Source organism: Cynocephalus volans, chromosome 8 (genome assembly GCF_027409185.1).
Source record: "Cynocephalus volans isolate mCynVol1 chromosome 8, mCynVol1.pri, whole genome shotgun sequence".
In the NCBI taxonomy this organism is placed as follows: Eukaryota; Metazoa; Chordata; class Mammalia; order Dermoptera; family Cynocephalidae; genus Cynocephalus; species Cynocephalus volans.
The window spans coordinates 29036384-29059581 of record NC_084467.1 but is presented as its reverse complement, the minus strand read 5'-3'; the positions used below and the strand labels follow the sequence as shown (position 1 = coordinate 29059581).

General features: G+C 56.8%; 2 protein-coding genes across 3 annotated transcripts in view; both read left to right on the top strand.

The window, feature by feature from the left end:
• The window catches only part of STK40 (serine/threonine kinase 40), a 41475-nt gene extending 26897 nt beyond the window's left edge, over window positions 1-14578 (top strand). For both annotated transcript variants that reach the window (XM_063106085.1, XM_063106084.1), the window contains exons 7-11: window positions 6180-6295; window positions 9997-10141; window positions 10282-10401; window positions 10802-10886; window positions 12270-14578. In XM_063106085.1, the coding sequence (XP_062962155.1) occupies window positions 6180-6295; window positions 9997-10141; window positions 10282-10401; window positions 10802-10886; window positions 12270-12488 (685 nt within the window). In that variant the 3' untranslated portion in view covers window positions 12489-14578. The remainder of the gene's footprint in view (window positions 1-6179; window positions 6296-9996; window positions 10142-10281; window positions 10402-10801; window positions 10887-12269) is intronic.
• Window positions 14579-21029: 6451 nt separating this feature from the next.
• EVA1B (eva-1 homolog B) lies at window positions 21030-22577 on the top strand. The gene is made up of 3 exons (XM_063107102.1): window positions 21030-21191; window positions 21548-21642; window positions 21918-22577. Exons 2-3 carry the CDS (start codon window positions 21576-21578, stop codon window positions 22346-22348), a joined length of 498 nt encoding a protein of 165 aa, XP_062963172.1. The 5' UTR covers window positions 21030-21191; window positions 21548-21575; the 3' UTR covers window positions 22349-22577.
• Window positions 22578-23198: the final 621 nt, after the last annotated feature.

Genomic DNA, 23198 nt, shown 5'->3' with positions numbered 1-23198 from the left:
TCAGGCTCATCACAAGGGTGCCTCTGGGGGCTGGTCCAGCCAGGGACCTGAGGGCCTGTGGCAAGACAGGAGAATGGGCCGGATGCTGCCTCGCTCCCTGGAGACAAGGCCTGCTATGTGTTTAGTGGCTGATGGGGGCTAGGGGCAGCATTCTCCAGCCCCAGCTCTGAATTGTAAGAGGAGATGGGTCTTGGAGAATGCGGACCCTCCCAGCTCTGAGTTGTAAAGACTTGGGTCCTGCCCTGCCCCTGTGGGACTTCAGGCTGGTCACTGTCCTGCTCTGCGGTCTCACTGTTCATAAGGCCTATCTGGTCACAGAGCCCATGTCCTCTCCAATTGGACAAGAGAGCTCCTGGCCTTCCACGGCAGCGTTCACTGGCTCTATATGAGCATCCCAGGGTTGTCATGGGAACACACAGTCAGGAGCTCCTGCCTGCTAACCACACCAGCACTCTAGGCAATTCTGTGTGCTGGTGGGTTTTCTTCCAACTCTTCACTTCTCCAGACCCCCTAGGTTCTGGGAGTGTAGTCAGGAAGTTGCACCTCTCTTGAGTACACCAGCGTGGCTATAACAGCTTTGCTGTGTGCATGTGTGTGTGCATGTGTGTGGTGTTCCTCAGATCACAGAGCGTCGATTGCTCACTTAGACCCTGTGTCTTGGCTGTATTTCCTGAATATAATAATCCCCTTTTCTGTGTCTTGGGGCAAACAGAGGTTCTGGCTACCTTTTCACTTGAGTCCTGGGTGCTCTGGACGGGGCAGGGTGATGTGGTGCACAGAGACCCACACTGCTCCGTGAGTGTCCTCAGCACGTCCCTCCCATCAGGGGCCTTGCTTTCACCTTCGCTGCATCAAGGGTGGCCTGGAGGAGCTCCAGCCCCTTCCCACCCATCACGCAAGGCCCGAACCCCAGCACAAAGCTGGGGCCTTCGTCTGCTCCTCAGCAGCAGGACAGAGAGCTCCCAGGGAAGGAGCTGCAAGACCACTTCAGCCTGCTTCAGATAGAAAACGTGGATTGAAATCTGAACTCCTCTTGGGGTTATGTGAGGTTTGACATGGGTTCTTTCTCCTTCCTCCTCTCTTTTTGGGTAGGTTAGTTGCATACCAAGTTCCTAGAAAAGGAGAAAAACACTGTGGTAGCCCAAAGGGCCATAGCTAAAGAGTGACTCACTCAGAGCAGATCCTGTGACGCACATCCCCTTCATCCCTCACTGCCCTTGCCCTCTCCTGTCAGGACCAGACTGGGGGGTCTGGGACTCCCAGGGAGCTGTGCGCCACCCGGCCGCCTCGGGCAGTGGTGGCAGAACAGGGGAGCATTGCCAAGCCTCGGGAGGCCTGGAGCTGACCGGTTGCTTCCTGTGGGAGGCTCCAGGAACCTCAGTGGTAGAACAGCACAGGCCTCTGGGCCCCTGCTCAGCCCTGCAGCCTCAGCCATGCCCTCCCTGAGCCCACCTGCCCCATGCCATGGGCAGACGGCTGGGAAGTCCTGCCAGCAGAGTCGAGTTGAGAGCTCAGCCACACTGGCATGTTGTCACAACATGGCCCCTCTCACCTACTACCTCAGAGACAGCTCTTTCCTGAGATCTCCCATGCATAGCCTCTGCCAGGCATGCCAGCCATCAGCACATGAGACCATAATACCATCTATGACTGCGTGCCAGGCTGTGAGATTATCTTCTTAGCTTGTTAAATCCTAACCCAGTCCTGGGAGTTAGGTGCTAGTATTCTCCCTGTGTTATAGATGAGGACACTGAGAGTCACACAATGAGGAAGTGGCAGGGCCAGGACTAGAACCCAGGACTCTGACTCCCACGTCCACCTGAGCTGTCCTCCTCCAGTGTCTCAGCTCAGAGACCTACAGGCTGCGCTGAGCTACAGTGGCCATCTCTGACCAGGGGGAGTACACGTAATGCATCTGCTCTATGATAGCCTTCAGACGAGAGGCCTGTGTGGTTCCATATTTGAGGCAGTGACATAGGAGGTTTAGAGCAGGAGCAGGCCCCTTCTTGACATGCGTGTGACCCTTTGCTGAGACCCTTTGCCTGCACCGTCAGGCTCTAGCCACCCTGCAGACTACCAGTCACTTTTCTGTAGCATCCAATAGGGCCAGCCTGTATTGGAGCTAGAGTCAACATTTCTGTTTGGAATGCAGAGGACAGACTAGCCTTTGTTTTGCACCAAGCCCTCTGCCAGCAGAATTCCCCGAGATAGCTAAAGGGCTCTCCAAGCCTCTTGGACACAGCTCTTGGGGAAATCCACCCTCAGCCACGCCCACCTCGTGAGCCCACCCTCTTCCCTACCCTTGAGACTATTCTAGTAAGAGGCAGCCCATGGCCCCTTGTGGAGCTTCCCTTCCTGCCAGCCTCCCAGCTTCTCCGCCCAGCTGCAGACACAGGAGCAGGGCAGTTGGGTAGATGGGGGCCTCCCACCCCTTCCTCCCCCAGGTGTGGTATAAGGGTCCTCTTTCGGGCACTTCCTTTTCACATTGTGACCTTCCTAGAAAGGATCAGAGCCCAGAGCTGCCCTGCCCCGTGACTCTCAGAGGGGGGAGTCTGTGATTTTCTAGGTCAGAGCAGAGTCTGAAGTGCAAAACAAGGGATGAATCAGCTTTGATGGAACAGAAGGAGAAGTCATGCAGGGGCTGGGGCACTGTCCACCTGGGCGTCTGGCAGCTGTCATGTTGCGTGCAGGCTCTGGGCTCTCACAGAATTGGGTTTGTATCCTACTCCATTTCCCCAACTGTGTGACTGTGGGCAAGCTCCTTCACTTCTCTGTGCCTTAGTTGCATCATCCGAAATGGTGCATGAGAAAGTCTCCCTCAGAGGCTGTCATGAGGAACAGCCCACACAGGCCTGCACTGCTAAGTGCTCAGCAGGCATTAGCCTTTATACTGTCAGCTGATGTTGACAAGAGTGACAACCAAAGTGGATTGGCAGAAGGGGACAGAAGTGGCATGTAAGGGGTGGACTGCAAAGCTCTTTGTATCGCCTAAGCTCCCCAGGTTGGTTATTTCCTCCAGAGCAAATTGAGCCCCACCCTCATGCCCAGGACCTCCTGGAGCATGCAGGAGAACCCTTCTTGATGCTGAGGGACCTCCTGGGCAGTCTGGCCCTGGCTTAGACTGAACGACCCCTCTGTGCCTGTCTGCTCTGCCCGTGGGGAGTGCATTCCTCATCTGACACCTGTGTCAGCTCCCAGCCCAGGCCCTGCTGCTCTCGGGGACAAATACCAGGAAGCATGCAGCCACACTGCAGGGGTTTGAAAACTGTCAAGAACAAACCAGCTCCTCATCACATTGTGTCAGTCATATGACTCAGCAGTGTGCCCCCTAATCTGTGTGTGGGATGGCAGTGTGGCCTCAGCCAGCTCACAGAGCCCAGCCTGCGATGCTTCTTGGCATCCATCAGGCCAGTCGGTGCCTGACCCAGCCAGGTAGTGTCAGTCCTGACAAAACAGGTCTGCTCCTCTCAGTGTCAGAGATACTGTGATCTCTGGAGGTGCTTCCTGCTGAGTTTTCACAAGGAACCCTCAGTGCCACCCCAGAGCTTATCTGGAAAGAGGAAGGAGAGGGGAGGGCTAACTGCTCAAAGCTCTGCTTGTCCAGCCTTGCCAGGGGAACCCCGAGATGGCAGGCCCAGCCTGTGGCCTCACCAGCTCTCAGTGCCCGCCCCTCTGGACTGCCCTTCTCAGTAGACCTCAGCCCCAGTTGTAGGTGGGGGGCCTTGGGGCAGTAGCCCTGAACCTAGAGAGAGCCAGTGCAGACCCAAGCGCCTGCTGCTACTTCCTAGGGAAAGGAAAATGTCTCCTCTGGCGTAGTGGGCCTCAAACCCCAGGGCCTATGGCTGGCTCTGATTCCCAGCACTCCTGATGTAGTAGGTCTGGGCCATAGTCTGGGAACTGCATGGTAAACACGTCAGGAGCTCTGATGCACGTGGGGATGAGTCTCACCTCAAGAGGTCATCACCAATGGCTTGCTGGTCCTCAGTTCTCTAGATGGGGGCTCAGTCCTGGCTTCCTCCCTCAGCCTCCTCCAGAGCTCCTCTTGTCAGTGCCCTTTCCCCCTCAGGACTCATAGCGCGACTGCCAGAACCCACCCCAAATACCTCCAGGGCATGGTGAGGACTGGAGCCCCTTCTCATCTGATTAGTTAATTTTGCCAGCTCTTGTTCAGGGCCTCTGTGTGCCAGGCTCTGCTCAAGAGCTGTACCTGTACCCCGGAACCTCTGGAGTAGACTTATCCGCACCATTCCTCAGGTGAGGAGATGGGCCTTAGAGAGGTTAATCTGCCTGAACTAGTAAAGTGGCCACAGCAGGATTCAGAGCCAGGGCTGCCCTGTTCCCTTGCGAGTGCTCAAGCACTAGCTGCAGAAGCCCTCACCCAGCAGAGTAGAGGTTACAAGCACAGCCTCTGGACCAGACTGATGCTCAGCTGCTTCCCCATTGTGTGACTTATACTCTCTGTGCCTCAGTTTCCCATTATAAAACAAGTATAACGATAGATCCTCCCTCGGGATGGTTGTGTAGATTAAGTGAGTTAGTACCTGTGAAGTGCTTGGGACAGCCCTAGCATGTGGGAAGCATGGCTTTGGTCCATCATCTCCTGTTCCTCGCCCTCTCTCTGGTCTCTGTCCTCCTCTTGGTTGCCACCTCATGGCCTCCACACAGGTCCTGTCTTCCTCCTGGCCCTAAGTGGACAAGTGCTCTGTCCTCTAGCCAAGGCCAGGCACTGCCTTTCTGAGAAGGCTGACTGGCTAGTGCAGGGATGCCCCGCCTCCCACTTTTCTCCCTCGTGGAGTTTCTTCCCTGGACAGAAATCGTGAGGGAATGTGTACAGCACACACACCTCCCCGCAGTGGTCATGCATCCCCTGTTTACTGGGCAGGCTCCATGTCATGCGTGGTAAGGAGAAGTCAGACTGGAAAGCCTCACATGTGGCCCTGCAGCTGCCTGGTCCCAGGCTGCTGGCCTGCATGGGTGGGCCGTCCCCCAGCGGGTGGGCTCATTGCTACCCAGCAGCCCTGCCATAAAGAGGGAAGGGTGGCTAGGGTTCTATGTGTTCTTAAGAGCAGGGGGTCTCTTGCCATCCACCCATTTCACTTGCCATCCACCCATTTCACTTGCCATCCACCCATTTCACTTGCCAACAGAGGTACTGCTGTCCTTGAATTGCCCAGAAAAGTTCCCAGGCCATCTTTCCAGTGCCAGGATCTCCCAGGCATGCTCTGGCCTGTAGAGGGATTTTGGAAGGACAGAGGGTGACTGAGTTCGGGTGTGCTGTTGCTCTCGGGCTGTGACAACCATGCTACCATCCTCCCCTCCTGCCCCAGTGGTCTCTGGGGTCTGCTGGGCTCGAGGGAGATGCTAGCATGACTCACTCCCTCCTCTCAGCCCCTGAGCTGTGCCTAATTGATGCCAACACCAGGGGTGTGGTTTCCTGGGAAAGACCCAGGGTCCCCAGAAAGGATGGGCTGTGCTGCCAGCAGGACCCTTGCCTCCATCTGGAGGGTGTGACAGAAGTCCAGCTTCCTCACTCCACCAGGCTTGTGGAAACTACACCTGCAGGACCAGGTCCCCAGGGAAGGCCCAGCTCTGCCTCCCATGGGCCCTGGTGTGCTGATTCCCAGGGAGGTGCACTAGGCTGCCCTCAGTTTCCTCCTTTGTAGTGGTTGCAGGACTGAGAGACAGTCCAGCAAAGTGCTCAGTCAGAGGAGGCTCGAGCCTGCCCTCTGGTCACGCACAACGTGGTGTGGGAGTGTTTTAAAATCATTTACCTCCCCTGGACTTCCTTTTCCTTGGTTGTGAATGAGGGAATCAGACCAAATCTCTAGGTCACTCCCAATATTACGTGAGAATATTACAATGTAATATTACATGAGGCTCTTTTGGGGAAATCTCTGAAAGTTGTTCTAGGCCCTGAGCGGTACCCCCTGAGACTCAGCCGGGCGGCAGATTCAGGACAGGCCCCTGCAACACTAAGGTGGTTAGGAGTGACCAGGTGGCCAGAAAAGGATGTGGGCATGATTCCTCTGCTCCCTGGGTGAAGGCATGGGGGGCAACTGCCTCATCCTCTGAAGGGAAGCCAGGATTGGGGGCTGGCCTAGCTGGGGGTGCCCTGCCCACATCTGGTGCCCGTGCCTGTAGACACTGAGGTTTGTTCACTCTTGGCCTCCCACTTCCAGGACACATCGGATAACCATCACCAACTTCTGCCTTGGCAAGCATCTTGTGAGCGAGGGGGACCTGCTGAAGGACCAGAGGGGGAGCCCTGCCTACATCAGCCCTGATGTGCTCAGTGGTACGTGCCTGTGCTGGACAGTGGGCCCCCAGGCCCCAATGGCTGGACTGTGCAACAGTCCATTCATTCAACAAATGGTACCTGTGAGCAGGCCCTGGGCCAGGTGCTGGGGCTTCACTGGTGGCCCAAACCAGTGCTGTCCTCCCTGTACAAAATTTTTGGTCTAGTGGAGGAGGAAGACGTAATGGTCACACATGTGTGTGTTTAATCACCCTCCAAGACTAGCATGAGGAAGGATGGGAACGTGATTTCCATGAGGGCAGATGAAGTGTGCTTGGAGGACTTTCCCAAGGAACTGACAGCTGAGCTGCCATCTTAAGGAGAGCTAGGAGTTTCCTAGGTGTGTGTGACCGGGGGAGGCCAAGTGTCCCCAAGGAGGCACAGCACATGTGAGGAACTGATAGAAGGCCACTGTGGCTGCCACTCAGAAGGGAGCCTGTTTCAAGGGGAAGCCAGAGAGGCGGACAGGGCCAGACCATGCAAAGCCTGATGTAGACCTTTGTTTCAAGTGCGAAAGAAAGCCTCTGAACTGGTCTCGCTGCGTGTGCTGTGATGAGATTCACACTTCAAAGACGTCCCTCCATTTGCTCATTTTTGTTCTCCTAGTTTTACTGAGGCCCTGCCGTGAATGAGGAGACAAACAGCACTGCCTTCATGGAGCTGACCTTCTAGTGGGGATGAGACAGATAATGCACAAAATAAGTGAATTATACAGTTATTACCTACTGACCATGTTTGTAAGTACTAGGCACTGTACTGAGCACATGCCATGCATTATCTGTTTAAAACCACATAGCTACCCTATGAGGTAAATATCCTAAGTCCCTTTTTTACAGGTGAGAAAATCGAGGCTTGGAGAGAAGGCATCTCTTGTCCAAGGTCATAGCTAATAGTAAACCGGAGGCTCGGTTGCAGGGCTGCCTCCCACTGGAGGGAGTACTCCCGTTTCACTGTAGACTTTCTCTTTCCCCCTTGTCTTTTGCCAAATTGGGGTCCCTCTGGTCTTGATCCCCTAGGAAATCAGGGACGACGCCAGCTCCCATCTCTCCAACACAGAAGATTTGGAGTTGCCTCCAGGGTCCATTGTCCCCGACTCACACACGTGTGTGCCTTTTTCTTGCAGCAGCAGAACAAGCCTCTCCCCAGGTCATCATACGTCGTCCTGGGGAGCAGGCTGCTGTAACTTGCTGTGAGCTTTGCAGTCATTTCCCTTGGAGGCTTCCCCCAGCTGTGGCTTCTGCTGGAAAGTCAGGCCTCTACCCAGGGCTACCCATGTGCACAGGATAGTGTTGCCACTCCCCAGGCCTGGGGATTTTGCTTAGAGTCACCACGGTCTCTGCTAGAGGGATCCAGGTGCCAGGGGCTCATGCCAACTCCCTGCATCTGGAAGAGTCCTAGAGTGGGAGACCAGAGATTGGGATCTAATTCTGGCCTTGCTGTTTAACTAGCTGTGTGACCTTGGCCTTCAATCCCTTTCTCTGAGCTTTACTCTCCTCTTGGGATAAAAGCCAAAGTACCAGTCCTGGCACATGGGTTCTGATCCCAGTTCTGCCCCTTCATTTATCCTCTGTGTGCTGAGCACAGCCCTGTGCATCAAGCATGGAGCTGTGAAAAGGCAAATGTGGTCTTGCCCTCACAGAGTTTATAGTCTGGCTAATACCTGTGGGACCTTGGGAAAGTTACCAACCTCTCTGGATCTCAGTTTTCTCATCTATAATACGGGATGATAGTAATACCCACTTCATTAAGTCCCTCCCTTAACCTAGAGTTTGGCATTGTCATTAAAGAAAGGAAAGCTTGATGGTGCAGTGTTCCCTCAAAAGCTAAAGCTCAGGGAGAGGTCGCCTGCTTCGTTGGAGCTCCTTGTAGAGCTTGTCTGTAGAGGGGCCATTCATCCCCCTCCAAGTCAGGGCAGAAGTTTCGGGTCCTTCCATATGGGCTGGCTCAGGCTGAGAGGGCCCTGCACTGGCTCTGGCAGCAGTGCCCCTCAGCCATCTCAGCAGTAACCACCTTCCAGATGCTGGCGGAGAGGAGTAGCTTTTTTGGAGCCATACAGAGCTAAGAATGGTAGCAAAAATAATAAATTCTGTATTGGTGACCCCACTTGGTGGAGCAGGGTCCAGGAAAAAGGTGCTGTCCTCAAGTTGACCATGGAGTCAGCTACACAAGGTCACCCCAGGTGCTCTTTGGGACTGGGGGCTGGAAAGGACCGGGCAAGGCAGCCTTGGGGAGAGCATGGGAGAGGCTGTCTGCTCAGAACTACCTGCTGTAGGCTGGCAGGTTAGCTCAGTTAAAGTGCAGCCTTGTAACACCAAGGTCACAGGTTCAGACCCCTGAACCAGCCAGCCATAAAAAAAAAACTACCTGCCATACCAGCTGGAGCAGAAGTTCACCCCACAACAGTCCTGTGCAGTAGGCTGGGGTGCTGTCCCCATTTTACAGATGCAGTGACAGGCTTGCTTAGGAAGGCTCCGTGGTACCTTCTGAAGGTGCAGGCCAAGGCATGTCATGGTGCTTCCATGCGCATGCGCATGTACACACCTGTTAAGCTGCATGACCTTCAGTGGGCCTGCAAAACCTTCAGAACAAGTGTTTCCCCTCCCCAAAGGCATCCTCAGCTACCCAGGAGGCTTTGGGGCCTGGACACCCCACTACAGTGGGACTCAGAGTAGAGGGGTCTTAGGTGCCCATACATTGCCTGGCACCCAGGGAGATGACACTAAAGTGTCTAGCAGCATCTCTTCCACACCCATGGAGAGCTGAGTTGTTTTTGGAGATCTGGGCTGCTGCAGCCCGCTGATGCACCTTTAAGGGCGTGTCAGTGTCTGGATAGGGCAGGGGCTTTGGAAGGCGTGAGTGGTCCCTGTATTTTGCATTTGGGGGAGTGGGTCAGGCAGTGGTTGGCATGTAGGGGGTGCTCTGTTGCTGATGGATGGATGGACAGTCAGATGTGGGTCCTCTCACCAGCTGTGTGGCCTTGGATAAACAACTTCCTTGCACCTCTCTGTCGTGGAGTTGTGCGAGACAGCTAATGAAATAAAGGCGACTCTCCCAGTGCTGTCACAAAGTGGGTGCTCAGTTAAACGTGCAAACCCCTTCTTTTTTACAGATAAGAAAACTAGCACAGAGAGGTTCATTAAACTGGATGTTCATTCATTTAGCAAATATTTTGGTCTGTGCTAGGCTCTGGACTCTGCAGTGCACACAGCAGAGGAGGCACCTGCATCTGAGGACTTACCTTCTAGCAGGGGATATGGGGGTCACAGATAGACTAACTAGATTGTGGTTGATTCTGTGAAGGAACAGGTGGGGCATGGGAGGAAGTGATAGGGGGTGGGAGTGGCTGATTTGTCCAGAGTTAGCTATCTGCGTGTTCCACAAACATTATTGACCACCTGCTCTGGGGGCCAGGCCGGCAGTGTGCCCTGGCAGATGGCGCAGCAAAGAAGGGCAGGTGCTGTGAGGAGCGGGGTGGGCTGCACAAGGCCAGGTGCGATCCCTCCCCTCGGTGTCAGGAAAGGCATCTTGGCAGAGGAAGGCAACAGGGGAGAGACAGGCCTGTGCAGAAGCTCTGGGAAGAAGGGGGCTGAGGGGTAGCAGGTGGAGGGGTCCAAGGGCAGGATTTCAGGCACATAGCTGGTGATGAGCTGAGGAGCTATGGGCCATGGCATGCTGAGCGAGCTATGTCCGTCTGCCTCCAGGCCGGCCGTACAGGGGCAAGCCGAGTGACATGTGGGCCCTGGGTGTGGTGCTCTTCACCATGCTGTATGGCCAGTTCCCCTTCTACGACAGCATCCCACAGGAGCTCTTCCGCAAGATCAAGGCTGCCGAGTACACCATCCCAGAGTGAGTCCTGCCTCCCTGGGGAGGGGAGGGAGCCCTGCCCTGTGGGCTCAAGGCGGGGAAGCAGCACAGTGAGCCTTGTGTCCTGGGTCGGAGACACAGCACCACCCTACCCACTGATCCCTCTCCCTCTCCCCGGTCAGGGATGGGCGGGTTTCTGAGAACACCGTGTGTCTCATCCGGAAACTGCTGGTCCTCGATCCCCAGCAGCGCCTGGCTGCAGCTGATGTCCTGGAGGCCCTCAGTGCCATCATCGCATCATGGTAAGTGGGCAGGCACTAGGCGAGCACAAGGCTGGCTTCTCAGATGCTGTGCCCAGAAAGCAGCCTGCGGGCAGCCTGTTTCTCTGCCAGGCAGTCGGGTTTCCAGATTTTCCCCGTGGGCAAGATTGAGAGGGTGCAGGCAGAGCTCAGAGTTGAGCATCTCCCACTCTGATGGCCAGTCCAACTATGGGATGGGTGTCACTTCCCTGAGTTCTCACCACAGCCCACGAGGGAGAAATTTTCCCCCTTACTGGGTGAGAAGACAGGCTCAGTGAAGCAGAGTCAGTCATGCTATGAACCAACCCAGGTCTGTCTGACTCCAGCCAAGTCTGGGACCAGCGGGGACCTGGCCTCTCTGAGGCTGCCTAGAGCCGGTCTGACTTGTCTGCCTCCCCCGCAGGCAGTCCCTGTCATCTCTGAGTGGACCTTTGCAAGTGGTTCCTGACATTGACGACCAAATGAGCAGTGCAGACAGCTCCCAGGAGGTGAGTTGGGGTAGGCAAATAGGCCATTACCCAAGCCAAGAGAGAGCAGCCTCCAGCAGGGGCCAGCAGAGCAGGGCAGAGGTGGCAGCTCCTCACAGGCCACAGGCCTCCTCAGCCTTCTACTCCAGCCCTTGGAGTAGGAAAGGGAGACTTAAGATGTCAGCCTGAGCTGCCTGGGACCTGCCATGTCTGGCTCAGCTAGAGATCCCATGGCCTGAGAGAGGCCTGTGGGACAGCTGCGGGGGGGGGGGGGGGGGGAGGCGCTCACAGGGACCCAGTCTGGCCCTCTCAGCTTCCTCTTCCTGCCCAAGTCATAGTTCTCTGCCCCGCTGACTAACTGGTTTCTCTCTCACTCTTCCTGCTTTTCGTTTTTCAGATGATTCATTTCTCCCTGGTTTCTCTCTTCTCCATTCCCTGCATTGGAGAAAGTGCTGGGCCCGGGGTGGGGGCAGAGACCTGGGCAGCAGCTGGCAGTTGATCTTGGGGTGCCTCCTAGAGGGCAGGGCTTGGCCAAGCCCCAGGAGGGATGCTGGGCCTGGGATGTTGTAAGGACCCTCCATCCTGGCCCACCTTGGAGCCCTACAGCAAGAAGTGGGCAGGAAGGACCAGGAGGGGCCATGCCTGGGACCACAGCAGAGCCTGGCCCTTGAGAAGAGAGAGCTCCAGTCCCTGGCCCCAGCCCCCACCCCTCTCAGGGCTGCTCAGCAGCTAAAATAATCATCACCAGCGTGCATTGAGTGCCTACTGCCACACCTCACTCGGTCCTGACTCCAGGCCTCTGTGGCCTGTGTCCTTATCCCTCCTTTACAAAAGAGGAGACCGAAGTTTCCCCAAAGTCACACAACTTGGAAGTAGTGGAGCTGAGCCTTGAATCCAAGTCAGACTCTGCTTCCCCTCTCCGATGATTAGCACAGGGACCTACCACTTAGGTTTGTGTTACTGTCTGCTGGTACAGAGAGCTCAGCCTGAGGCCTGTGCATGTGGGTGAGATAAAGAAACCCAGTCACTCTCACTCAGGCCCGCTCCCACCTCTGGCATGCATTGGCCCCCTCAGGGCTCAGAGAACCTTTGTGAGAGGAAGTGAAGGTTTCGCTTCCTTCCGAGGTAACAGGACCTGCCAAGGTCAGTGCAATAGGAAGGGAGGGATCAGGTCGCCTCACAGGTCTGTGCTTTGACACACCCAGGGTGGCCAGCAAGGCAGGGTCCAGGTAGCTGGAGGGTTTCCAGGAGCCACGCTGTCAACCACTGGCTAGCTGGGGCCTGACACCCAGTGCTCACAGCCTCCTCCTCCATCTCTCCCCCCCCCCATCATCTCCCCCTCTATTCTCCCTCTCTAACGTTGTCTCTGTGTCTCTGTCTTGCTCCCTCCCTCTTGACCTCAAGGCAAAGGTGACAGAGGAGTGCTCGCAGTACGAGTTTGAGAACTACATGCGGCAGCAGCTGCTGCTGGCCGAGGAGAAGAGCTCCATCCACGAGGCCCGCAGCTGGGTGCCCAAGCGGCAGTTCGGCAGCGTGCCACCCGTGCGGCGGCTGGGCCACGATGCGCAGCCCATGACCTCCTTGGACACGGCCATCCTGGCGCAGCGCTACCTGCGGAAATAGCGGCCTCGGTCAAGGGCAACCAGCACCACCGCCACCTCTTCCGGCCCCCAGCCAAAGGCCCGGCTGTCAGGGCTGAGCCTGTAGTGCTGGACTCTCCCAGGCCGTGACGGGGACAGGACAGGGATGGGGACAGCCCAGGTCACACATAGGTTCAGCAGAGGTACCATGAAGCTACCTTTCAGGATGATTGCTTGATCATTTGGTTTTTTAATCTGAGAGGCCTAGATGACTAATCTGCTTTTAATCATGACCTTTTAATCTACCTCTGTCTCTTTAGCCGTGCTGTCTCTGGACTGAGTGAGGAGGAGGGAGCCCGGCCACCCGCCCGCAGGCCTCACCCGGCCGCTGCTCCCCACAGTCCACATAAGCTGAAAGCGCAGCTCGCTGCTGGCCCCCAAGTGCACGCCCTGTCCTCCCTGCTCTCCCAGGCCCCTGCAGCCAATCTGTCCGTCCCTCACCTTCCAACCCCAGGCCCCTCAGTCCAAGCTTTGGAAAACCTTCACCTCATCTTAAGCCGAATTCAAATGTATTTATTTTTTTACTGAAACCAACCTCTCCCCCATCTCTGGGTGACTCGGCCCGTGGCCACTCCCAGCTCCCAGCCTGGCTGGCCCGCAGGGCGTCCACGGCCCCCACATGGGCTCCCTCCACCCTCCCTACTCTTAGCCCACCAGTCCCTCTCGCTTCCGGTGATGGGGAGGCCTTTCCGGACTTGGCTCTTTCTCTCCGTTCTCAGTAGTTTCCCTGAGGTGCTGTACACGTGCATTCAGCCTGGTTTCTTTCTTCATCCCTTGCCACAGTGCCGAGGTAGTGTGGATACAGTGTGAAGGTGCTGCGGGTTGGGCTGGGGGCAGTGCCCGGCCTGGCCGGGAACAGGTGGGCCCTGCCTGCATGTCCCTCACTCCCCACCCCATTCTTGTGTTCAGAGAATGGTGGGGGCATCTCCCTTCCTGCCATGTGGTGTCTCTCCCAGCAGGCCCTGCCCAGGGTCCTTCATGGAGGTTGGGGGTCTTGGGAGGAGAATTGTAGGGACTGGGGGGCTCTGCCCTGGCTTGAGAACAGCCCTGCTGCCCATTTGAGCCGAGATTTTGAAGTGGATGCCCGTCTTGCCAGAAATGCTGTTCTCACCAGAATGCCCACCCCTGCCCAGCCCCTCCCCCTCACTGGACTTGGCCCTACCCAATGCCATGCAAAGACCCTTCCCCAGAGGCCTACCCCATACACCCTCAGAGAGGAGAGTGTCCCCTCCAGGTAGCCCTGGGCCTTCAGACCCTTCCTGCCTGTCCTTGCTCCCCAGTGGGGAGGTGACTGAGGCCTCTGTAATCATGTTTCCCAGAGTGTGAGCTGTCCCCCTCCCCCAAAAAAGCTGACTCACTGTGAGTGACCTTGGGCAAGTTCCCAAACCTCCTTGTGCCTCAGTTTCCCCATCTGGAAAAAATGGGGCCACCTCTTGCCAGCAGTAGCAGGGCTGCCCACGCCCCTTCCTCCTCACACCCCCATCCAGCCCTTGGGCGCCTCTGCCTCAGTGGGTCTGTGGGAGCCCACCTGAGCCCAACACTTGCTCCCTCGAGCACCAAGCTCTGCCTCTCTCTCAGCCATCCAGCCGCTGAGAGCCAGGGTATTGTGCTGTGGGGGCGGGGGACGCCCTCTTTTCTATATTTATTTCATTTAAAAAAGTCTCCTAAGGGAGCAGAAGTGCAGTCCGGCGTAGGGCTCCCAGCCCCTGTGACTGCCCTCCTGTGAGGGTCTGAGGCTTGGCCAGGGCCTGTCTCAGCAGAACCCCTGCCCAGCCCCTCCGGGCCTGCTTCCACGTGTGGTCTTTCTCCTCCTCTAAGCAATATCCTCCAGGTCTGCAAAGCCCTGTCAGACAGAATGGTCCCTTCCAAGGTCAACCCCTGTGTCTGATGATATTTCTGGCGAAGCAAATGGAAGGAGGCTGGGTCTGCCCTCACTGGGTGTCACACACTGAGAGAAGTCCTATTGTAAAGAAACAAAATGGAAAAAGTCACAAAAAAGTTTGTATAAAGACATATTTTTGTACTACATGGGGACTCTTCCTGCATGTCAGCAATAAAACTTCCTGATCTGGAGCCACTGTGGCCTGTATCTTCTGCCGTTCTTGCCCTCCCTGCCTGCACCGCCATCCGTCTCCCATCTCAGCCAGGCAGCACAGGGTTCCTAACTTGGATTCCTGCAGCTCTAGGCCCTGGATATGGCCCTTCCACAGCCCCCAGCCAGCAGGAGGTGGCACTAGCACCACTGTCTTGAAATGGGGAGGGGAACCAGAACTATCCAGCATTCTCCCAGACCCACTGGTCCAGCTGCCAACTAAGGGCGTGAACTGGAGCTCCCAGCTTGGCTTGGCCCAGCCCCTGACCTGCGCAGGCAGGAGGGGTCCCAGAGACCCTGCAGCAGGGGGGGTTATGGATCTTCTCTCTGCCACACCCCCATTGGTGGAGGGAACCTAGCCGAACAGACTGCCTGTGTGCCCACATGCCCATCCAGGACAGCTGGGGTAAGAAGGGCCAGGCCAGGCTTCTTCCTGCACCTCCCTCGCCCTCCCTCCCCTCCATGGGAAGCCAAGGGGGTTCCTTCCTTCCTTTCTTCTTTCCTTCCTTCCTTTGCCTAAATTTAGACTTTGCAGATTGTGCTTCCAAAGCAATGAAGCCAGAGGCAGGCCAGCTCCTCCCCCGGCACACCACAGCACCCATGCAGACCCACGCCTGTGCTCAGGAGCCCACACCGAGGCTCAGGTCACAGTAGGAACAGAGATGCATGCAGGCAGAGCCCCTTCCCAGTCAAGGGTCTACGCAGCAAGAGGGGTGTCACCACTCAGATGTGAGAAGGCCCTGATTCTCTGCCAAGGCTTCAGAGCAGGCCCCCAGGCCAAGGCCCCACACCCACCCCAGTAGCCAGGCAGGTGTCTGTACAGATTTTGCCCGTTACATTTTGGCACATACCTTCTCTGTCCTGCATACACAGCCAGAAGGTACCTTGCTCCAAGATCACCACTGCACTCTCCGACTCTACAGCTGCTGCCCTGGACTTTATGTCCATTTTCAGCCTCCGCTGAGTATGCAGACACTTCTCGGGCACCTGCACGTGTCAGGCTTACCTCCAGCAGTACACAGACGGAAAGTTCCATGCAGGCAGGGACTTCACTTAGCTCACTCTTGTATCCTTGACACCTAAAATGGGCCTAGCACACAGATGGCACTCCAGAACTGTTTATTGATCTGAACTTCTTGGACTGTGAGCTCTGGAAGCAAAGGAGAGTACCAGAAAGATGTGTGTGATCAGTGTGATCAACAGCCTCCTAGGCTCCTGAGAGGGCAAACAAGAACTAAGAAATTTCCATCACTTCCAGCCACCCCCTGGACTCCAGGGTCCTCAGGGAGGGCGGTTGCAGAGAGAAGCCAGAATTGCTGTCAGGCTACCTGAAGTACGAAAGGGAATGAGGAAATGGCATCTTTGGTGGCTGAGTTGTTCAGGCTCCAAAGCCAAGTCAGCCTTGACTTCTCTGATACCCCATGTTCAATCCACTGCTAGTCCTGTTGGCCAGCCCCACCTTCATAGGCAGAATCTGATCACATCGCACGGCTCCACCGCGACCACCCTAAGCCCCCAGCTCTCGCCTCCTGATCTCCCTCCTCCCACTCAGTCCAGGCGCCACATAGCAGCCAGAGTGAGCCTTTAAAAACTCAGATTGCGTCCCTCTGATGGCTTCTGACCCATGCATGATAAAATCCAAAGGCCTAGGCGGCTTATAAAGCTCTCCGCCCTGAGGCTCCAGACCTGGTCACCTCCCTAACTGCTCTACTCACCCTCAGTCTGCTCCTGCAGCACGGGCCGCCCGGTCCTGAACAAGCCAGCACGCTTCCGCCTCATGGCCTCTGCACTGGCTATTCCTTCTGGGAGGCTCTTCCCCCAGATGTTCGCATGGCTCCCTCCCTCATGTCATTCAGGTCTCTGCTCAAAATGTCACCTCTTTAGAGAGAATGTCCCTCACCTATCCACCTGATCTTCTCTATCCCCTTCCTCCCGTTTCTCTTCCTTGTGCTTATCACAACCTGACATATAGATTCCACTATTAAGGTTGTACCTGTTTCCCTGCTCAAATGTTGAGTTCCATGAACAAGGGCAGGCATCTTTTCTGTTGTGTCCACTATGGGGGTAAGCGGGGGAGGTTGCTGCTGGCATTTAGACGGTGGGACCAGGGATTCCAGACAACCCCACAAGGAAGGCAGATTCTACATCCTGCACAGCATAAGTGAAGAACTTGTTTATAATTACCAGAGCCAAGAATCTAACCCATTGTACACATAAATACAAAGGATTTGTGCAGACATAAAATGCATTTAATTATCTGGGGATGCAACTGCTGGGTAAAGTGGAGGAAGGCTGTACTTTATTTTGTGCAGACCTTTACCAAGAGTTCTTCATTTCAGACAGTGACACCAGCACAATATTCCAGCATCAGTTTGCACACACAGCTGTCCCCTTCCCAGCAACTGACCACTACACAAATATGTGTCAGTGCCTTTTATTTCTTTTATATTATAGGACAAAAAAAATTACATATTTTTTAAATTAGATGTGAAGTTTGGTGTATTAGGTATAAATTTCATTTCAGGAGCATTAAAAGGAGCAATAGAAAGCATCATGAAAAGGCAGCTTTGGGCCTGACCGTGGGGTAGAACCACAACCTGGAACTGCCTTGTGGAAAACTGTTGGGCACATGAGCTCTGAAGCCCAAATCCAGGCCCCATGACTTACATCCAAGTGCGCACACATGTGTCATTTACCCTCTCCAAGCCTCACTCTTCTCTGTCAAATGGGAATTGTGCTATAAACTACACAGTGTTATTGGGAGGATTTGAAGGGTTAGATTGTGCACAGCATTTATCAGGTGCCATGAAGGTCCTCAATATCCATAATTATTCATTGAGAAAACTTTTGCCAATTCCCTCTTTCCAGCAGCCATCCTGAGTGCTGGGGCTGTGGGGATATTCAGAGGACTGGGAAGGCCTCAGGAGGCCCTTAAGTGACTCCTCTTCTTCCTTCCATCCAAGACCTGCCCCTGCAGCGGGGCAAGGCACCATCGTAGGAGCAGAGTAGCCCGGGCCAGCCTCCAGCCCAGCCATTAGGGAAAGGCGCAGAGTTGTGCTTGGGTTTTGCTCTGGGCCTTCAATACGCCCAGACCCCTGAGGCCCTCCCACAGGCTCTGGACCTTTCAGCCCCTAATCTCCCATTACAACCTGTCTTTCCTGTGTTTCATCTTAGGAGCACTCTGTGCCTTCCAAGGTGACAAATCCCTAGTCTCACAAGTAGATAGGAGGGCAGAAAGGCAGCCAACAGGCAGGCAGGTGGGAAGGCAGCAGATAAGTCCTGGGCAGACAGGCAGGGAGGAGGTTGGCAGGTAGGTAGGTGGGATGTGAGCCAGACAGGCAGGTGACAGATACGCAGCAATCCTAGCAAAAGACCAAAGCAGGTGGCTGGGCAGACCTACACATAGGCTAGTGGACTGCGAGAGGCAGGCAGTAAAGCAGATAGGCAGGTGGCCAGGAAGGCATGTGGGCCGTGGATGGCCACATTGGCCAAAGGCTTCAGGCACCTTCCCTAGGGCCCCCAGGAGCAGTCCTTGGCTTCTTAGAACTCTCTAGGGCAAGGCTGCCACTTCTCTCACCTGGCCTGGCTTGGCCACATGTTCCTGCTAGGTGTGTCCCTCTCACCAAAGGGACCGGTGATCATCTCAACCCTCACTGCTCTAGCATAGCCATCTGCTTCACCAGGGCTGAATCACATCTGACCCACTCCAAACATACAGGTCATAGGCCAACACAGACATAGTTGCCTGCAGATAGAAATACCCAGAGACCTGCATAGCCCAGTGATTCACAGAAACAGCTTGACAGAAACATATCCAGAACCTTACAGACCAAAAACATAACAGAGAAGCATGCACGTGGACCCTCATGGAGACACAGTGCACACACCCCTCAACACACAATCACACAAACACAGCTGCAGCACACACCAATATTCACGTGGACGATAGGCATTAAATATGTCATCATACTCTCAGCAATACATAAATACATTACCGTGCAAACAGCCAGTCATGTGCATACCTTAAATAAATAGGAGGCTGGCCAGTTAGCTCACTTGGTTAGAACACAGTGTTATAACACCAAGGTCAAGGGTTTGGATCCAGCCAGCCGCAAAAAAAAAAAAAAAGAAAAAGAAATAGGGGTACAACCCAGGGAAACCCACCAATACGGTGGATGGTATTGCAATACTGCCCAAGCCAGTGGTTGAATCCTGGCCTCATCTCCAGCTATCAGCCCAATTTAACGTGGCTGATCATGTCCTTGTCCTGGCCTTGTTTTCCTCCCACCTCACTGGTCTCTTTTTGCTGACTACTCCTCCAGGAGACCCCTCAGTGTGAGGTGTCCATGGCTTCAGCTTCTTCTCTCCCTGCCCCCTTACCCTAGGCAATCTCACCCAGTCCTGGGGTGTGAAATCCATCGTGTGTTGAGGACTCTCGAACACCATTTCCAACCAGACTCCTTGGGGGCTCTGCCTGCATCTCCTTCATCCAGACATCTAATGGACATCTCAAATCCAACATATCTAAAGTGAAACTCTGATTCTGCCAGAAACCTGCTTTCCCCACGGGCTTTCCTCAGGTGTTCAGGCCCCATATCAAAAGCTGTCCTAGATTCCTCTTTCCCTCACATGCACATGCAGTGCAGGAGCTCCTACAGAAGACCCCATGCCCGCTGCTCAGCCCTCCCTGCCTCTACTCTTGTCCCCTGGGGCCCATCCTACAGTGAGCCACCGTCTTGCCAAAGTTCCTTATGGCACTCCCCTGCTCAAAACTCTCCAGGGGCTCCCCACTACACTTACCATAAAATCCAAGCCCGTGTGGCCCCCCATCACTTTTCCCCTGGGAGCAAGTTACCCCAAGCATGCTCCTACCCCAGGCCCCTTTGCTCTTGCCGGACACTCTCCCCTGGATCTTCACATGCCCACCCCCTCCTTAGGATTCAGGTCTCAGCTCTGATGTCCCTGTGAGACTCCTCCCCTCCATGCTCCCCATCGCATTGCCCCCTCCCATCATCCTCTGAGCACTTAGCAATGCCTGAGATTATCTTCCTCCTCCACTATTTGTCCCTCCACCTTAGTGTCAGCTCCAGGAGAGCAAGGATTTGAGTCCGTTCTATTTACTGCTACGTTCCCATTACCAGGAGGTGCTAGCCACACGCACTCAGCATTGTTGACTAGTGGCTAAATAGATTTATACACAGACATACTCACCCCCACAAAAATACTCAAGGAAATACACCCCATAAATAGACAAACATACGGATATGGAAAGAAATACCTCCACTCACGCTCACAAAACAGACTAAACGGTTACAGAGACACTCGGGAGTTCCTCTGCCATCCCCATGAGAATCAGGCCTAGTCCTTTTCCCATCTGGATCTGCCCTCTACTTGAACCCAATCTCAGGACTGGGGGAGTGGGGGTCTCCAGCCTGGACAGGGAGGGGGTCGCTGGCCCACAGGCCTGCGGCAGCGCCTTCAGCTATGTCTGCAATTTCCTCTCCCCCTTCCTTCCCTCCTCCTCTCTAAGGCTCCCGCCAAGAAGGCCTCCCCCTCACCCCAGCTCCAGCACAGGGAGGGGAGGCCCACAGCGGGTGGGGGCCCTGGGAGACTGGGCAGAAAGAAGACCCCAGCTGCACACACTGATCACACAACACACCGCATGCACAAGCCCTGATCCCAGGTGGACATGCGTGTGCGCGCTTGGGCAGGTTTAGCCAAGGGGAAATGCATTCTGCCACAAACTGCTTGGTGCCCAGGAGCACAGGAGCTCCCATGCACACGCAGAGGCCCCACGCTGGGGTCTGCAAGGCCGCCTGGCCTGGCTCACCGCCAGAGTCCAACAATCATTAACCCCGCATGACCAGACCAGAGCTCGGCCAGCTGGACACACTCATGCCTGCGCCCTGGGAGGAGGGACCGAGAGCCCCCTCCCTCTGAGACAGGCTGTGGGTCTGCGGAAAGGTGGCAGTCTTCCCTGGATGGGGGAGCAGGGTATAGGAAAGGGGTTTAGAGCCCAGGCTCTAGGCTCAGAGAGCACTGGGTTCAAATCCCGACCGCTCGTTCCTTAATCTCTATCTGACTAGGTTTACTTAATCTGCGAAGGGGAGATAATGGTACCCACGTTACAGGGTTGTTAGAAGATTAAATAAAGAACGTGTAGAGGTTTCGTGCGTTGCCTGGCACCTAGGCAGAACGCCATCATCATTATTGGTGGTGGTGGTGGCAGCCCGGGGGCGGGTCCCTGCCCGCGGCCTCCCCAGCGGTTTCCTGTGGGGGAGCAGGCGGCCCCCGCAGGCCTCGCTCCCCTCCTCCCACCGCCCGCTCCTCTCCCCTTCCTCTCCCGGCCCTTTTCCTCCCGCCTCCCCCCGGCCCGCCCCGCCCCGTCCCTCCTCTTTCCTCGGAGGAAACTTTCCCCCGGCTGCTCCTTCGGCCCGTGTCCGGCCGCCGCTGCCACGGCCTGGGAGCCGAGCTGGGCCGGCGGGGCGGCCGGGGCAGGACGGGGCAGGAGCGGCCGGGCCCTGGGTGGATGCGGCCGCCCGGCCTGACGCCGGACGCGCCGGGGCAGGGGAGTCACGAAGCGGGGCGCTGACGGTGAGTGAGCCCGGGCCTCCGGGTCCGTGGGGCGGGCGGGGAGAGGGAGGGAGGCGGCTTCCCGTGCCCGGAGCCCGCCTGGGGAGTGGGACGGCGAGACCGGGCCTCGTTCGGGGACCCCACAAGGATGGCGGAGCCTCCTGCGGCCCACTTCGCTCGCCAGGATGGAGCGGTATTTGCGCCCGAGGGAAGGATTCCCCCAGGCAGGGCCCGGGGCTGCAGCCAAGTCAGGGAGCCGCTCTCTCCAGGGTGGAACCTGAGGCCGCTCCTCCGAGGAGAGGGGCTGCCCCGAGGAGGAAGCGGGTCGGGATCAGCTCTGGGCTGGGGAGAAGGACCTGACCTTGGTGACCTCGCAGTGACAGGGGAGCTGCCCCCCAGAGCAGAATGGATGCCCCTCGAAGGGACATGGAGCTGCTCAGCAACAGCCTGGCGGCCTACGCACACATCCGCGGTGAGGACGCGGCCGCAGGGCCCTGGGGGCATGGACCTTTCCCGGGCCCTCTGACCCCCGCCACCCCTCCCCTCCCCACCTGCGCGCCCCTGCCATTGTCACCCTCTCCCAGCCTCCCCCACCCTTGCGGCCTCATTGCCCGATGGCCGTTCCCCAATGTCCTTCAAATAAGAGCCCCGGTCCTTGCCCCCAAACGTCGAACACGGAGTCTTTTCAAGATGGAATGACTCCCACCCGCCAGGGCCCCTCCGTGACCTCTGTCCCTTGACCCCCAGCTAACCCCGAGAGCTTTGGCCTCTACTTCGTGCTGGGCGTCTGCTTTGGCCTGCTGCTGACCCTGTGCCTACTAGTCATCAGCATCTCCTGCGCGCCCCGCCCGCGGCCCCGGGGCCCCGCCCCGCGCCGGGACCACCGCAGCAGCACCCTGGAGCCTGAGGACGACGACGACGACGAGGAGGACACGGTGACGCGGCTGGGCCCCGACGACACGCTGCCGGGCCCCGAGCTGTCCGCGGAGCCCGACGGGCCCCTCAGCGTCAACGTCTTCACGTCGGCCGAGGAGCTGGAGCGGGCGCAGCGGCTGGAGGAGCGCGAGCGGATCCTGCGGGAGATCTGGCGCACCGGGCAGCCGGACCTGCTGGGCACCGGCACGCTGGGGCCCAGCCCCACGGCCACGGGCACGCTGGGCCGCATGCACTATTACTGACCCGCCCCGGCTCCCGCTGCAAGGCGCTCTGGGTACGGGACATGCCGCTGAGCCCAGAGCTGCCCCAGGACCTCCGGAGAGCCTACCCGCACGGCTCCCCTGGTGCTATTGGGCATGGACTGCCATTCTCTGGGAGGGACCCTTCCCCAGTCCTGCCAGAAGGCCACGGGGGTGGGAAAGGGCAGGATGCAGGGTCCCCACCCCCTCTCTGGGGAATGATGAAGAGGTGAAGTGACCAATGAAAGCTGCATTCTCAGAGACTCAGTCTCTCCCTCTGTTAACCCCTGCCTCCAGCAGTCCCCAGGCTTCTGCCATGCAGACCCCACTCGACCCCTCCAGGTTGGCCACCCCCGCCCGCCTACTCACCCCCCCCAAGACTCAGGACACAAGCTTGTGTTCACTTCGCAGACGGCAGACACTCGCCAGCCTCACCACAGAACCAGTATGGTCACACGCATTACTTAAGAACGCACTCCTTGACCCGCAAACGCTTGGGCACCCGTCACCCTGTCCCCACATCGCCCTGGGCTCACACATCCATTGCGATCACGCACACACACCCCAGGCCTCGGACCCTGACCTTGACGCTAAGGAGCTATTGTCCAGAGTGTAACTATGCGGCGTTCACGTCTGAGCCGCGGTGCGCTCAAGTGGGCGCACGGGAGCCCCTCCCCGAGGACCTAGAGACGGCCTGCCCGGCCCCCCGCCGGCGCGCAGCTGGATTCCGGAATCCGGGCCCGAGGGCAGAGCCCGACCCCGCAGGGGCCCCTCCTGCCCGCCATTCCTCCGGCGCGGGGCTGGCGTCCGAAGGAGACACCCCCCCACACACCATCCGGTGGATAAAAATAGC

Coding starts and splice junctions, on each gene's coding strand:
- EVA1B (XM_063107102.1), top strand. CDS start 21,576: ATGGATGCCCCTCGAAGGGACATGGAGCTGCTCAGCAACAGCCTGGCG. Junction 21,643..21,917: donor GGCCTACGCACACATCCGCG/GTGAGGACGCGG, acceptor CTTGACCCCCAG/CTAACCCCGAGAGCTTTGGC.